Source organism: Marmota marmota, unplaced genomic scaffold (assembly GCF_001458135.2).
Source record: "Marmota marmota marmota unplaced genomic scaffold, marMar, whole genome shotgun sequence".
Taxonomy (NCBI): domain Eukaryota; kingdom Metazoa; phylum Chordata; class Mammalia; order Rodentia; family Sciuridae; genus Marmota; species Marmota marmota.
This window is the reverse complement of record NW_025999999.1, coordinates 11388195-11401728: the sequence shown is the minus strand read 5'-3', so window position 1 is coordinate 11401728 and position 13534 is coordinate 11388195. Positions and strand designations below refer to the sequence as shown.

The 13534-nt window shown below is 42.2% G+C and overlaps 1 protein-coding gene across 7 annotated transcripts in view; it reads left to right on the top strand.

Annotated features, from left to right (window-relative positions):
- The window catches only part of Sorcs1 (sortilin related VPS10 domain containing receptor 1), a 469029-nt gene that overhangs the window by 420001 nt on the left and 35494 nt on the right, over positions 1 to 13534 (top strand). For all 7 annotated transcript variants that reach the window (XM_048807293.1, XM_048807294.1, XM_015494770.2 and 4 more), the window contains exons 19-21: positions 1676 to 1862; positions 7907 to 8040; positions 9925 to 10048. In XM_048807293.1, the coding sequence (XP_048663250.1) occupies positions 1676 to 1862; positions 7907 to 8040; positions 9925 to 10048 (445 nt within the window). The remainder of the gene's footprint in view (positions 1 to 1675; positions 1863 to 7906; positions 8041 to 9924; positions 10049 to 13534) is intronic.

Here is a 13534-nt window from a genome sequence, read left to right as displayed (position 1 = left end):
CAGGCACACACCTAGGGTTGGCTTCCCAACCACTCTGTCAAAAACCCAGAAGACCTGGAAATGGAAACTCACCAGAAACACAAAGACAGATTCATCAGTCTACTCTGGTTGCCCAAGTGAAGGACAAGTTAGCAAGAAGAGTTGACATTTATATTTATTAGTGAAGGGAATTCAAGTAATTGCACAATGCCTGAGCTTGTGGATGTTTGCTTTATAGTCTTGAGTCGGGTTTCTTTTTCCACCCCAGGGGAGGACTTTGGCCTGTGTGTTTCCTGAGAGCTGTACTAGGTTCTCAATGAGCGTTAGTTGCTGTGTGCCCCTCGACAGTGCTCGGGTAGGCATAGATCAGAGGAGTAGGTCACACAGATTCATAAGATTTGAACTGCTTTTCCTTTGGCTGTGAAATAATCCTTTAACCATCAGCTTTTAAATTTGGCCTTTTCAAAAAATATGATACCATATAAACCTTACTTAATCAAAAAGACATTTCTAGTTTAAAGGTATTTTTTTCTTTTTCTTTTTTATCTGAAAATGGGAAAGACTATCAAAAAGAATGAAACATAGTTTGATAAAGATGGACTGTGTGAAAGAAGTTTTTAGTTTTTGTTGTTTTGCCAATTTGGTCTAAGCAACTTTGCTTCTTGAGAAACTAAAGAGGTCTGAGGTTTTGGAATAGAGACTTTACCTTCTGTCTGCTCATGGGAAATTTAGAGTCATATAATCCCAGTCCAGCTTTGCAGAAGTATTGTAGGTCTTTTAGAGCTGTGTTGTTTTTATAGTCATTTATTTTTGTGTAACATTTTATGGATTACTAATTATCCACATATTTTTAAGAATCTTTTGAGTTAAGATGGTATGATAGTATTGTGTCCCTTTCATAGATTTGGTAACTGAGACCAAAGCAGGCTGAATGATAGACATGTATGAAATCATCTAGCTTGTTAATAACACAGTGGGATTCAAGCCTTGGGGCTTCAATGCTTTACTCACAGTGATATGTTGAAATAGATGAACCAAAATCCAGAGGACCAGGTCAGAATCCTGGTCCACCAGTTACTAGCTGTGTTAATCTGAGTGAACGATGAAACCTTTGTAGACTTCAGATTCTTCATCTGTAAAGGCATTTGAACTGTCCCTGTTCTTTTGTTCAGACTCAGATTCTGAGAAGACTAAAACGAGACCATTTTATTAATACAAAATACTGAATTTTAAGAGAATTCAGTGTCCTATCTGATGTCAGGCTAAGTGTCTTCTACCCTTCCTCTAACATGGTTAGGGAACCAGAAACAAAGAGAATGACTCAGGAGACGAAGGAGGTACCTGGTGACCACAACAGGTAGGCTGAATTTTTGAAGCCACCTGGGTGCAACTTTTATTGATGTGGATGATAAGACTGTTAAGAAACCTTTTTGAGTAATTGAATATCAAATTGAACCTGATAATCAAACATTGTTAATTTCCAAAGCCTTGAAATTTCTGGTAGTTGGTTCCCTTCAGGTTTGGAGAGTATCCATCTTAGCAAATTCCTGTCTGCCAGGGAGTGTCAGAGGGATTCTATCAAAACAGACAGATGCTCCCAGCTGTTGGAGGAGTCAGGACCAAAACAAGCCCCAGGCCCCTAGAAAGTGCAGCCAAGATCTGACTCCCTTCCTGCTGACTCTGGGCTCTTTTACAGGGTGATGTCCAGCGGACACTCATCCAAGTGGACTTTGGTGATGGCATTGCAGTGTCTTACGTCAATCTCAGCTCCATGGAAGATGGGATCAAACACGTCTATCAGAACGTGGGCATTTTCCGAGTGACCGTGCAGGTGGACAACAGTCTGGGGTCTGACAGCGCCGTCCTGTACTTACATGTAACTTGTATGTTATTACTGTTGTTGGCTTATGACATAGCTTAAATTTGTGTCCTTTTAAAATGTGATCCCGCATTTCTTATCCAGAAGAAACAGAGGAGTTACGTTTTAGCAGAAGTGGGGAAGGAAATGAGTCAGAGGGCAAAGTAGAGATAAAGTAAAAAGAAAATCCACGAGGGGAATCTGAGCCATCTTGGAATCTGAATTGCTTGAAATTGTAACTGCAGTGAGATTATTTCTTCCAGGTACCCCAGAGATATAACACCTGCATGTGGGCCTGAACCTGGGCAATTTTCAGAACGTCTCAGTTGAAACTTGGCATGAGTGGCCCCCCACCACCAGCTCTTTGGTTACAAATGGTCAGAAACAATAGAAATGCACAGTTCAATCAAACTAGCACAGGCAAAGGAATTGCTCCCCTAGCCACTTATTTCTGTTTTCCAAGTTATGTCTTGCTAAAAATCATCCTTTTAACATTTTCACTTCTTTTTTTTTCTTTTTCATGTGATTTCTGGGCTACTGTCTAAGGATGGTTTGGTATTCCAGAGAAGGTGATATAGAGGGAAAGAGTGTTAAGAAAGCTACCCTAGGAAAGAGTTCCAAGACATGCTGTAGCTTTTCCCATTGAGGAATCAGAAGGCCTGGCTGGATGTAATGAGATAACAACTAAATTATGTTGGGTATATTGTGTGTCATAAATATCGTATGCATGAAGTTGTCCCCCATAGTCCTCAGACTCATTTTGGTTCTTAGAAAAATAGTTTACATTAAAGTAATTTCTTTATATTAAGACTTAGTTCAAATTTCAAGTCCCCAGAGAAAGAGTATTAAGGCCTGACAATACTCTATACCTCTCCCCTGCACCTTGCCCAGGGAGCAAAATCAAGTAATGAAAGTAACATCTAGGTCTCTGTCTTTAATAATAAGAATAATATAAAAACTGTGTGAAAGGACAGGACTATTTAGGGATGCCCAAGAAACAGTGTGGTTGCTGAAGAGTCCAAATATATTACTTCTTCTCCATCTTTGCCTATTATACACTCATGGCTGGGGTTCTCTGAGGAAGCACACGCTCCCTTATTTGGGTCTAAACAGAGTTGGGCATGGTTCCCACTTTGCTAACTGTCTCCCCCACTTTGGCTACACTTTATTAAGCTCTTCCTCTGTATGCCAGGTAGGCTTTGCACTATAAGCTCTTTATGTGTATTATCACACTTCTCAAAACAATCCTATGAAGTAGAAGCAGTGAGAAACCCTGCTTTGCAAAGGACCACAGAGCTAAAAGTGAATTGTTTGAGGTAGCTGATGTACTACCTAACAGAGCCAGGCCCCAGACTCAGGCCTGCCAGTCTCAGGAATTCTAGTTCTCGATCACTATAGTTAGGGTCAGTGTGAGGGGTGGCTTGGGGCTGCAGGCACTATCTCCATCAGTAGATTCTCTCCCTCCCTACCTTGGTAGACATCCTGAAGAAACATGAGTGTTTAGGTTGGAAGTAGCTTCCTTGCTACACAGCTATGCAGGTTTAAGATGCATTGCACAGGTTCCCCTCCATCTTATATAGCCCAAGACACAATACCCCCTGTCCATCAGTGTTGAGGGCAATAAAAGGGATGATCATGAGAATAATCTAAAAATCTCTGAAGGTACACCACAAACAAACGTTAATTATTGGTAACCAAAAAATGACTTGTGACACAAATGACAGTCCATTTGCTGAGATGGTGGCCTTTCTAGTAGCTTATCATTTCCTACAACTTGTTCTGTGAGGGGGGATTTCTACTAGACAGCTACCCTCCTTGGGAAATGGAGCTGCAGTCCACTTCTCATGTATTTATTATGCATTCACCTCACTCCAGTCATGTACAACTCTGGACCTAGAAATCAGGAATGGCTCTGATCTCAGCTTCTCAGGGCCTCCCATTGAGTCCTCCCTGGCTCAACCTCCCTGACCCCCTGTGCACTTTTTCTCATTTGTATACATGATCAGATCCCTTGAGGGATCTACTGCTTCCCCTAAGGACCCTCCCCGATTTCCTAAATCCAGGGAAGGAAAGCAATAGATAGATGACCTCTGCTCAAGATTAAGGCCTGCCAAAGCCCAAGGCTTCTAAAAGAAATGAGTTTCTTTGTTCTTCTGCATTGTTTTTTCATTCCATCAACCTGGTTGATCAGGTAAAATAGCAGGAGATGATTTGTGATTGAATGTTTGTATTCTGACTTTAATCTTTCAGACTCCTCTTGGGTGATGTGGTTGGGTAAGCCCACCTCCTCATATTAATGGAACCCCTTTCTGAGCCTGGCCTTGGGGACGAGAATTTACTCTTATATATAGATTGTGTTAAAGCAGGATCACATTTAAAGCTGTTTGTAGCTCACATTCCCATAATGCCCACACCTCAGCAGGGTCCACAGGTTCTGACACGTTAGCTCAGCACCTCTTCTAAAGGGTCTGGGGTGCTTTACTATGCCCTTAAACTAATTTTGTCTGTCTTCACATCTGTACCGTAATAAATGACTTAGGCCTCTTCTTTCAGGTAGAGAAAAACAAAGATTTGGAGAAGCCCTCCGATTTTGGCACTGTTTTACAATGAAAGGAAGTCACAATAAGAACAGCACTGAGTCACACTCCCAAACTTCTAATGCCTGGGAGGTGTAGTAAGTGATTTTTAGTGCCTCAGTGCAGGTGGGGGACAGAGTTGGCTTTGTGAGAGAAAAGTTTGTAAAAGTACTAGACAGAGTTTGACATGCTGTTTAAGTCCAAATGCTAGTCATATTACTCTGTCTCACTGAACCTAGGTTTTTTTTTATCTATCAAATGGAAGCACATCTTGTTCTCAAAAGATCTATCAAGCAGTACCCTGTCAACTAACAACATTTGGTTTTCCATCTGAGCTACAGAACTAGCCACAAAGCTTGCTAACCTCCTCTCTGCCTCTGACTCACTGACTCCCCCATCGGTCAACTCCAGAAAACCCATTTCTTGTCTTACATACACATTCTCTCCACTCTCCAGTGCAGAAAGGTGATTTTATTCCAAATCAGAGGTTTTTCAATATGGGTTTGCAAAGGTCATCAGAAACAAATGGAGCCCATGTTCCTGCTTTAATGCATGCAGGAATGGGCCAGCCGCTCTCATGGAGCGCCTGGGTAATTTGTTGAAGGCTGACAGTTGGAAATTCCTTGGGGATAGTATTCACTGTGCTCTGCTGTTTTGCAAACTAATGAGACACGTGCTGCGGCCAGCATTGCCTTCAGCTGGATGGGGCAGAGAATTTAGAGGGCATGCAGATTTTTGCTCAGAAAGCTGCCCTATCACAACCATCTTGCAGGAAAAAAAAGAAAATTGAAGACTCTGCAAACTTGCAGGATGGGAGGTGAAAGTAGATGAGGTGGATGTTCCTCAAACCATTTCCTTAACTGCTCCCTTACATAGGAGCAATTTGCAGATATCTCTCTGGCCCCACCTTAGGGTAAAGTTATCCATATGGCTTGAAAAAACATGTGGCTTTGCAACTATTCATGCCATCATTATATTGACCGGCAAATCAGAACAGGTTTTTGTTTGGTTTTTTTTTTTTTAAATGTGGTTGAATGAGGCACCTGCTCAGAATTAAATAGTAATTTTCTTTTTCTGGGTTCTATCCCTAACCTACTAAATTAAGATAATAGGAAATGTAGTATCATAGTGTGCTTTGAACACATTAGTATGCTTCTTATATATGCTGAAGTTTGAGAAAGTCTGATTTAGGAATATCTTCCTTATAGTTCAAATCCCCTTTACTTCTTCTAGTGTCTTTTTAAAAATCATTTCAGATAAATAAGAATATGACATATTTGCAATATTTAATTAAATATTCAGAAGTCTTCAGGACATAAATGCTAGAGGGAGATCACAGCAGTCAGTGTGCGCGTACACACACACACACACACACACACACACAAAACACACACACAAAATGTTCAGTCTCACAGACATCAGCTGTTTCCTGCAGCATGGGAGGCAATACAAGAAAATGATAGGGAAACCCAATTCACCCAAGTAATTCCTAATTCTCTCAACCATCTTGCCAGGAATATTCATATGGAGTGATGCAGCGCCACCTGCTGTCCCTTTTGTGCATCGCAGGCACCTGTATGCTAGAGCAGCATCTACCAATTTGTTTAGCTCTTTGAGCGGAACCATCAACTGGGGACTTCCATGGGGTGGAATTTTACTCTGTGGCTCCTTTAGGGAAGACTTCACCCTCTGTTCAGAACAGAGATGCTTAATGGTTAGGGTTCTGGACAGCAAAACCCAGGTATTTTATGCCCATGAAAAGTAGGTAAAGGCAAGAGGCCAGGCAAATCTGAAAAATGTCACACTTTTATGGAGGTATAATGTATATACATGCAAGTATAAACTTATACAAGCCCATCTATATGTACTTCAGAGCCTACAAGGCCAATGTGCTGTGTGTCCTTGAACCCTGATGAACCTGCTCGGCTACACATTTCCCTCCATCTTTCCACTTAGCTGTTCTTGCGTCCTTGCTGGTCGGCTGACATGGAAAGCACATCTTCTCCTCAAGGTCTTTATACTGGAGCATCACAAACAGACACTTGGTATAATCTTTCACTCTATCCAGGCCACTGTTCAAACATCATTTCTTCTGAGAAGGCTTCTTTAACCACTCCATCAAAATTAGCCCTGCTTTATGTTTTCAATAACTTTTTCCCTTAAAATTACCTAAGCTTATTAAGTGCTAAATATCTCTGGGACCTAAGATAATACTCAATACCTAAAAGTACTGTTTAGTTAGTTTTTTCATCACTGTGACCAAAGGACCTGGCAAGTACAGTGTTGAGGAGAGGAAGTTTATTTGGGGCTCATAGTTTCAGAGGTCTCAGTCCATAGACGGCTGACAGCTCTGGCCCAAGATGAGGCAGAACATCATGACAGAGGAAAGTAGTTCAGGATCTGGCAACAAGGACACGAGAGATATTGACTCCCCAAGGTCAAAATATAAACCCCACAGGCTCACCCCAGTGATCTACCTCCTCCAAGCATACCCTACCTGCTCAGAGTTACCGTCCAGTTAATCCATATCAGTGGATTAATTCACTGATCAGATTGCATCTCCCAATTCTACCATTCCACATCTGAACAATTCTTGTATTGTCTCAGACATCAGCTTTTGGGGGATACCCCATATCAAACCATGACAAGTGCTTAAGAACTATTGATTGAATGAATGACTGTGACTCACTAACAAGGTGTCCTATTTGTCATTGACACAATGACAGGGAGAGCATCACAGAGGAGGTGATGCTGGAACTGAAACCTGAAGGCTGACAGGGCCGTGAGAAAGGTGTATAAGCACAGGCCCTGCAGAGAGCAAAGGTGTGCCTGCCGGGGGAAAAGTGTGAGTGGCAATGGCAAGATCTGCACAATCAATGACGGCAAGAACAAGGGGCATGTTCCAAAGCCTGGAGCACACTGGCACAGAGCCCTTCCTGTGTGCCTCTTTCCTGGGCAAGCCTAACTCAGCCCCAAATATAGTGTGTTCCATGCTTACCAGGCAGATTCCCACTCACATGCTCACACACACAGGCACACCTACACACACCTTTGAAATGCAAAAATAATAAAGAAAAATTACTTGTGGAATGATTTGGGGATTTGCCTACTTCTCACCCCAATATGATTCTCGGCAGGTCCCCATGATTCTGGTTTGTCACCAAGGCTATAATCTCTTGGAAAGACCTTGCATCTCCCTGTGAAATCTTGTGTGTTCATTTAAGGACGTCATAAACTACTTGTAAATTTTTTTAACTTTCGCACATCTGTAACTCAGGTTATAGACCTGGAAGTAAGATCTGTAAATACAAATGACATTGTTTGCAATATATTTCTGTTCTCCAAAGTGGTGAGAGCACCAGGCACTGCCCTTAGGGAAGGTGGCTGTGATGTTTGCGAGGCTTCTGAGTAAATATGCGTTCTCTCAGAGCAGGGAAGGCAGAGCAGCGGAAGCTCTTCCCTCTCCATGGCCCCTCTTTGTCTTATGTCTTAGGTCCCTTGGAGCATGTGCACCTATCTCTTCCCTTTGTCACCACAAAGAACAAGGAGGTCAATGCAACTGCGGTGCTGTGGCCCAGCCAAGTGGGCACCCTCACTTATGTGTGGTGGTATGGAAACAACACGGAGGTGAGTCTGCCTTCTGTACAGGGCTAGTGACTGAGGCTCGGCTTATGCTGGCGGAAGCCAAACAGAAGGGAATATGGCTTATGAATGCAAGAGTTCAGGGGGAGCCGTAGCTTCAGGGCCAGCAGGCGGTCTGTGTTAAGTATCTCATTACAAAGAGGCAACCCATATCCATTACAACCCCCTCCCTACTGCCGTATAAATGCATGTACACACACACACACACACAATGACCTCACATCCTAAATCAGACACGTCCTTTCTTTAGGTCAGCTTCATCTTTTATGTTTTCCGTAAATATTCCTGGTACTCAAAAGTCAGCAATAATTTTAAAACCAGTAGAGACCTAAACCTTCATTTACTCTTAGTCTTTCCTTTTGCAGATGAGAAGAGTGAGGCCGCTACAGCAGAAGTAGCTTCCTCCAATCTCTTCTAGGTGCTTCATAGAGAGGCAAAATCCCAGGCCTTCTGCTCCCTTTATTCATTTTTCTTTCCTGCCCTCCAGGCTGCATGGTCTTTGTCAGTTTTGAACTCATTCCACTCTCAGAAGATTAAATGCTTCCAAATGTCAGTAAGGTAGTGGGATTAAGGCCCAAAGCATCCCTTCCCAATAGGGCACTCAGATGAACCTCCCTGGACAGAGACGCTCTATCATCTTCCAAGAGTTACATTCACTCCGTGGCTTTGCTCTTCCAATGCTATCCACCTCATTTTAGTAAAAACGTGATTTTCTTTGAGACCTGAATTTTGGCTTTAACTGGAGACGTAGCTGTGCACATGCAGGGAGGAGAGCTCTCCTGCACCTAGACCTGCTGCAAGCCTGATAGGGAAAGAAGCTCTCACCCCCACTGCTGACACAACAGAGTACAAAGGAAGCTCCTCGATTTCCTCTGAAGCCATGCATGCAAATGTAGCCCATGGGCCCACTGTCCACAGTGGGAAAGGAGAAATCAATGCTATTTGCCTGAAAGCTGGTATAGACTGTGAAAGCACCGAACAACTTTCTTCTCTGCCTCCTATTGTTTTTTTTTTCCTTAATTTTAATATAAAACAAAATTCTCAACCAACCCTATTAAAAATAATTCTTATGCTGGACTTTAGTCTGCCCTCCACCATACAGGGAATTAAATGAATTTTGATTTTAGAACTAATTAAGATGGGAAAGAAATATTTGTGAGTAGTGAGTCATGGGAGGTCAGCAGATTAATAATTTTTTCTTCTAGAAACTTGGCATCTGCTTATGTTACAGGTAGCACTCCTCCAATACTTTTTTTTTTTTTCTTGAGTCCTGAAACCACAATCCCATAACTACTTATTTTCACGGAAGCTACTTCCAGGAACCTGTTGATGGCGCTTCTCACAGGAAGCCGCCACACCTCCCACCCCTACCTATTGTCCAGTTTAAGTGTCCAAGGTTGCTGTGTTCCATTGGAATTTCATATTAATAGTAGACCCTAGAGATAAATGTTTGGCAACGTATAGATTTTCTGTGGCTGCTATTAAGTTTGGATTAATAAGAGATCCCCTTTCTTGTTTGATTTGAAAGTGTCCTTGGATTAAAAGACGTGCTTGATCAAAATAGATTGTGAAAAAAGAGAGACATGTATCCCATCAACAAGAAAGACCTGTTGATTTTCCAGTCCAGAGTCAGGATGATACCAGGAGAGAGGTGTCCAGTCCCTCCAAAATGGATAGAATCACATGGGGCCATTGTTGCAATAGACAGCCTCCCCTCTGGCCTGCATTTCAGGTGATGGGGATGCATAGAAAGTTCCATGCTAGTGTACCAGGAAGAGCCCCTGCAGAGTTATGGGACCAGCTGGTTCACTGCTGTTTCAACTTTAACTTTAGCAGCTTTCTGCTTGCTCTGTTTCCCATTTATTATAGCCCTTGATCACCTTGGAGGGAAGCATATCATTCAAATTTACTTCAGAAGGAATGAACACCATCACAGTGCAGGTCTCCGCCGGAAATGCCATCCTGCAGGACACAAAGACCATTGCAGTGTATGGTGAGTGCCTGTCTTTGCTGATCTGTCCCTGTCCCCATGCTCAGATGAGGATGTATGGTACCATAGCATTGGGAGTCCTTCTGACTTAGACTTTCACCTAGACAATCGAGAAAGAGCTGAGATGATTCTGGTCTCCTCCTTTAGGGAAATTTGATTCACCAACAAAACTGTGGCCACAGGACCCAGAAGGAGTTTGTTCTGTGTTTGTTTCTTTTTTTCTTTCTTTCTTTTTTTTTTCTTAAGAGGAGAGAGAGTTTATTTTTTGAGTTTTCGGTGGACACAACATCTTTATTTTATTTTTATATGGTGCTGAGGACAGAACCCAGTGCCCTGTGCATGCCAGGTGAGCACCTTACTGCTTGAGCCACATCTCCAGCCCTGTTCTGTGTCCTTGAAGTTGGTCTGAAGCACTTAGACTGTTGGCTCACTCACCTCAGGTGGAGCAGGCTGGGTTTCATTATGAGTAAAGCCGGTTCATTTCACTTGAGATGCTGGAAGCATTTGAATAGCTAAAACCAGTTCTAAAAGAAAAGAGCTAATGCCGCAGCATTTTTTGAAAGTTCAACTTTAAGAGAAATCTTCCATTATCAAATTACTTTTAAAAATCTCTTTCAAAAGTCAGCATTTAAAAAAAATACAAAAAAACCCGAACAAATAAAAAACCCTCTACTCGACTAAAAGCAAAGCAAAGGAAGGGTCATAATAAGTGGATATCACTCTTAGCAGTAGACTGGCTATTGAACAATCTGATGTACAGGACAATTTTGTGATCAAGGTGGGAAACTGAATGTGGTCAAAGCATCAGAAAATGCTGAAATGGAAAAGTGTGATCATTGCTTGGAAATGGGATATAAAAACAATACATCCAGATTGATACCATTTTGGTAAGTTTTTTTTTTTTTTTCCTGCATAGAAAGCTATTCAGGTGGATATGAACCAGGTGTTTTCAGTAGAGGGTAAAAAGGCAAACATTTAATATTAATATGGAAGGGGTTCATATGCATCACAGATTATTTGGAAAAGAGGATTTAAATTTAGGTTAGGAAAGTATATGCTGTGCCAAAAGAGAGAACAAGAAAGAAAGAAAGGCCGAGAAAGGGCAGCAGGACCCCAGTTCTGTAAATTAATTGATGCTGATGAGATAATTTGGGACTTCTTTCTGTGGAGAGTCAGGTTTTGTTTTTCAGTTCTCATCTTGCCAGTTTGATGTTCAAAACCTGAAAATCATTTGTAGGCCACTTTAAGCATGTCTGAGGACCCAAGGGCCAAGGACACTATTCCATGCATGGCCGGCCGGGAATTAGATTTCATGATTTCTCTTCTCTCCCTTCCTCCTGAAGAGACTTGATCAGTCCAGATAGTAACAGGAAGAATACAAGGGCTGAGAGTTTCCTAACTAGGCCCCATCAGTGAGTATGGCCTCTCTGCCAGGTGGCCATAGAGTGGCTGTGTGCAGTGGGGAGAACTTTTGCTTCTCTTTCCTCCCCCACCTCTTTTCTTGGTCCCAGGAATGCATTTAATCTTCGTATCAAGCCTACTACAACGCAGGTGATATTATTAGTCATTTTCTCCTGGAGGTAAATAACTTGCCCCACTTAGTAAGAGGTAGAGTTGGACTTCCAACCCAGACCACCTAGTCCCAGGGCCCATGGTCTGAAATCACCCTGATTGACTGACTTTGGTTTCTTTTCCATCGGATGCTCTTTTTCCTCTCTCTGCCCCTTCTGGATGTCACAGGCTGCACTAATGGTACTCAGCAATTAGCCTGACAGATGTCCTCTTGGTTAAGTGTATGGGTAGCCTCCTCATTAGAATCACAAAGAAAACCTTAAATCTGGAGGGGTTTTGGCCTTTTCTTATCAGGTGCCATTTTACAGATAGGAACTTGAGATCCAAATATGGATAACTACTGGTTTAAAGTCATTTCTGCTATTTAATGACAGATCGATCCAGCAAGGTCATGGTGAAGGTGATAATAACTAACATTGATGAAGCACTTACTCACCACCACCTGTATCTGTTCTAAGCACTTGATGTATATGATCTGTTTTATTGAATCCTTTGAATAGACAAGAAAAAATCTGTAATTATCTCTGTTTTACAAATAAGCAAACATGAGATAAGTGTAATCAATAAACAGCCTAAGAATTCTGAACCCAGAGGACAAGTTTCTGTGCACCTTCTACCCCACTGCTGTTCCTTCTTCCTCTTTCTGCAGTTTCCTTAAAGGAATCATCCGAGGGTGACTCACTTTACATAAAATGCATTCTCTCTCTCTTCATTAAAGATTTCAGCAGAGGAAGTGGTCTCCCCCTCCTTTAACCAAATTCCTGAGCCACCAACCATCCTTAACTCATCTTCAATCCAATGAGTTATCCAAGGTGTCCTACACATGATTTGGAATTTTTAGTGACAAGTGTGACTTATTAAGGAAGAATCACACCAGACAGAATTAAACAGGCAGGATTGAACTCCACTGAAACAAAAGGCAGAAGATCCCAACATGCTGGGATTAGCTAATAGGAAAGTACTGGAGGATATTGAGGAGTACATGTAGTTATCAGTGTGATTAGTCCTCTGCTTGAATGAATGACCCTTTGGGGGGAGTTAGTTTCCCATCCTCCCTCATAGCCAAGGAGACAGGGAAACCTTTATTTCTTGATGATAATGAACCCTTTCCTGAGTTGTAGCAGATTAGAATCTTTAGCACCTCAGTGGGGCAGAGAAAGAAATTACAGCTGCAAGTTATTTAGAGTAAGTGCTCAAGAAAAGGGAGGTCAGGGGCCTCCTGTTAGACACCTGTCTAAAGCTTAGTCAAAGGGAAGAGGATATCATTATGGTCAGAGGAAGAAGGCATTCCACAGAGAAGTGGATGGAGGGGCTGGAGGTGCAGCCCAGTAGCAGATGCTTGGCCAACATGTATAGCATACAGGAGGCCCTGGGTTCAATCCCCAACACCACACATACACAATAAAACAAAATTTGGCTACCCGGAGTAACCCCCAATAGAATGAAAGAAAGAAAATCTAGTTTGCATTATTTCCATTAATTTGCTCCAGGGTATGGGTTTGCCTTTAAATAAAAAATGCAAATGCTCTTTCAGCACCTGCAAAAGAGCTATATTTCTGGTGTTTGCCTGAAGTCCTCCCACAGGCAGCCCCTGTTTATTGAATAAATTCAGCCACACCATCACCACTTCCCAGCCGTCATCATGGAGGCAGCTGTATCATCCATGTCCTTTCACTAAGGTGAACACTGTCCCCTGTAGATAACTCTCTAGAGCTTGGTGAGAGGTGCAGAGAAAGTTAGAGTGACATAAATTTATACCATCAGAGCTGCAAAGTTACAACTCAGTGGGTGCATCCTCAGTGCCACGGTTTACCACACTGCTAATTAACATGCATTTCGTTATTCTCCATCAGAACTGAATCAGTGATATTCGCCTAGGTGACCAGTGACTCATAAAATAGTCAAGCTTTGAAAAAT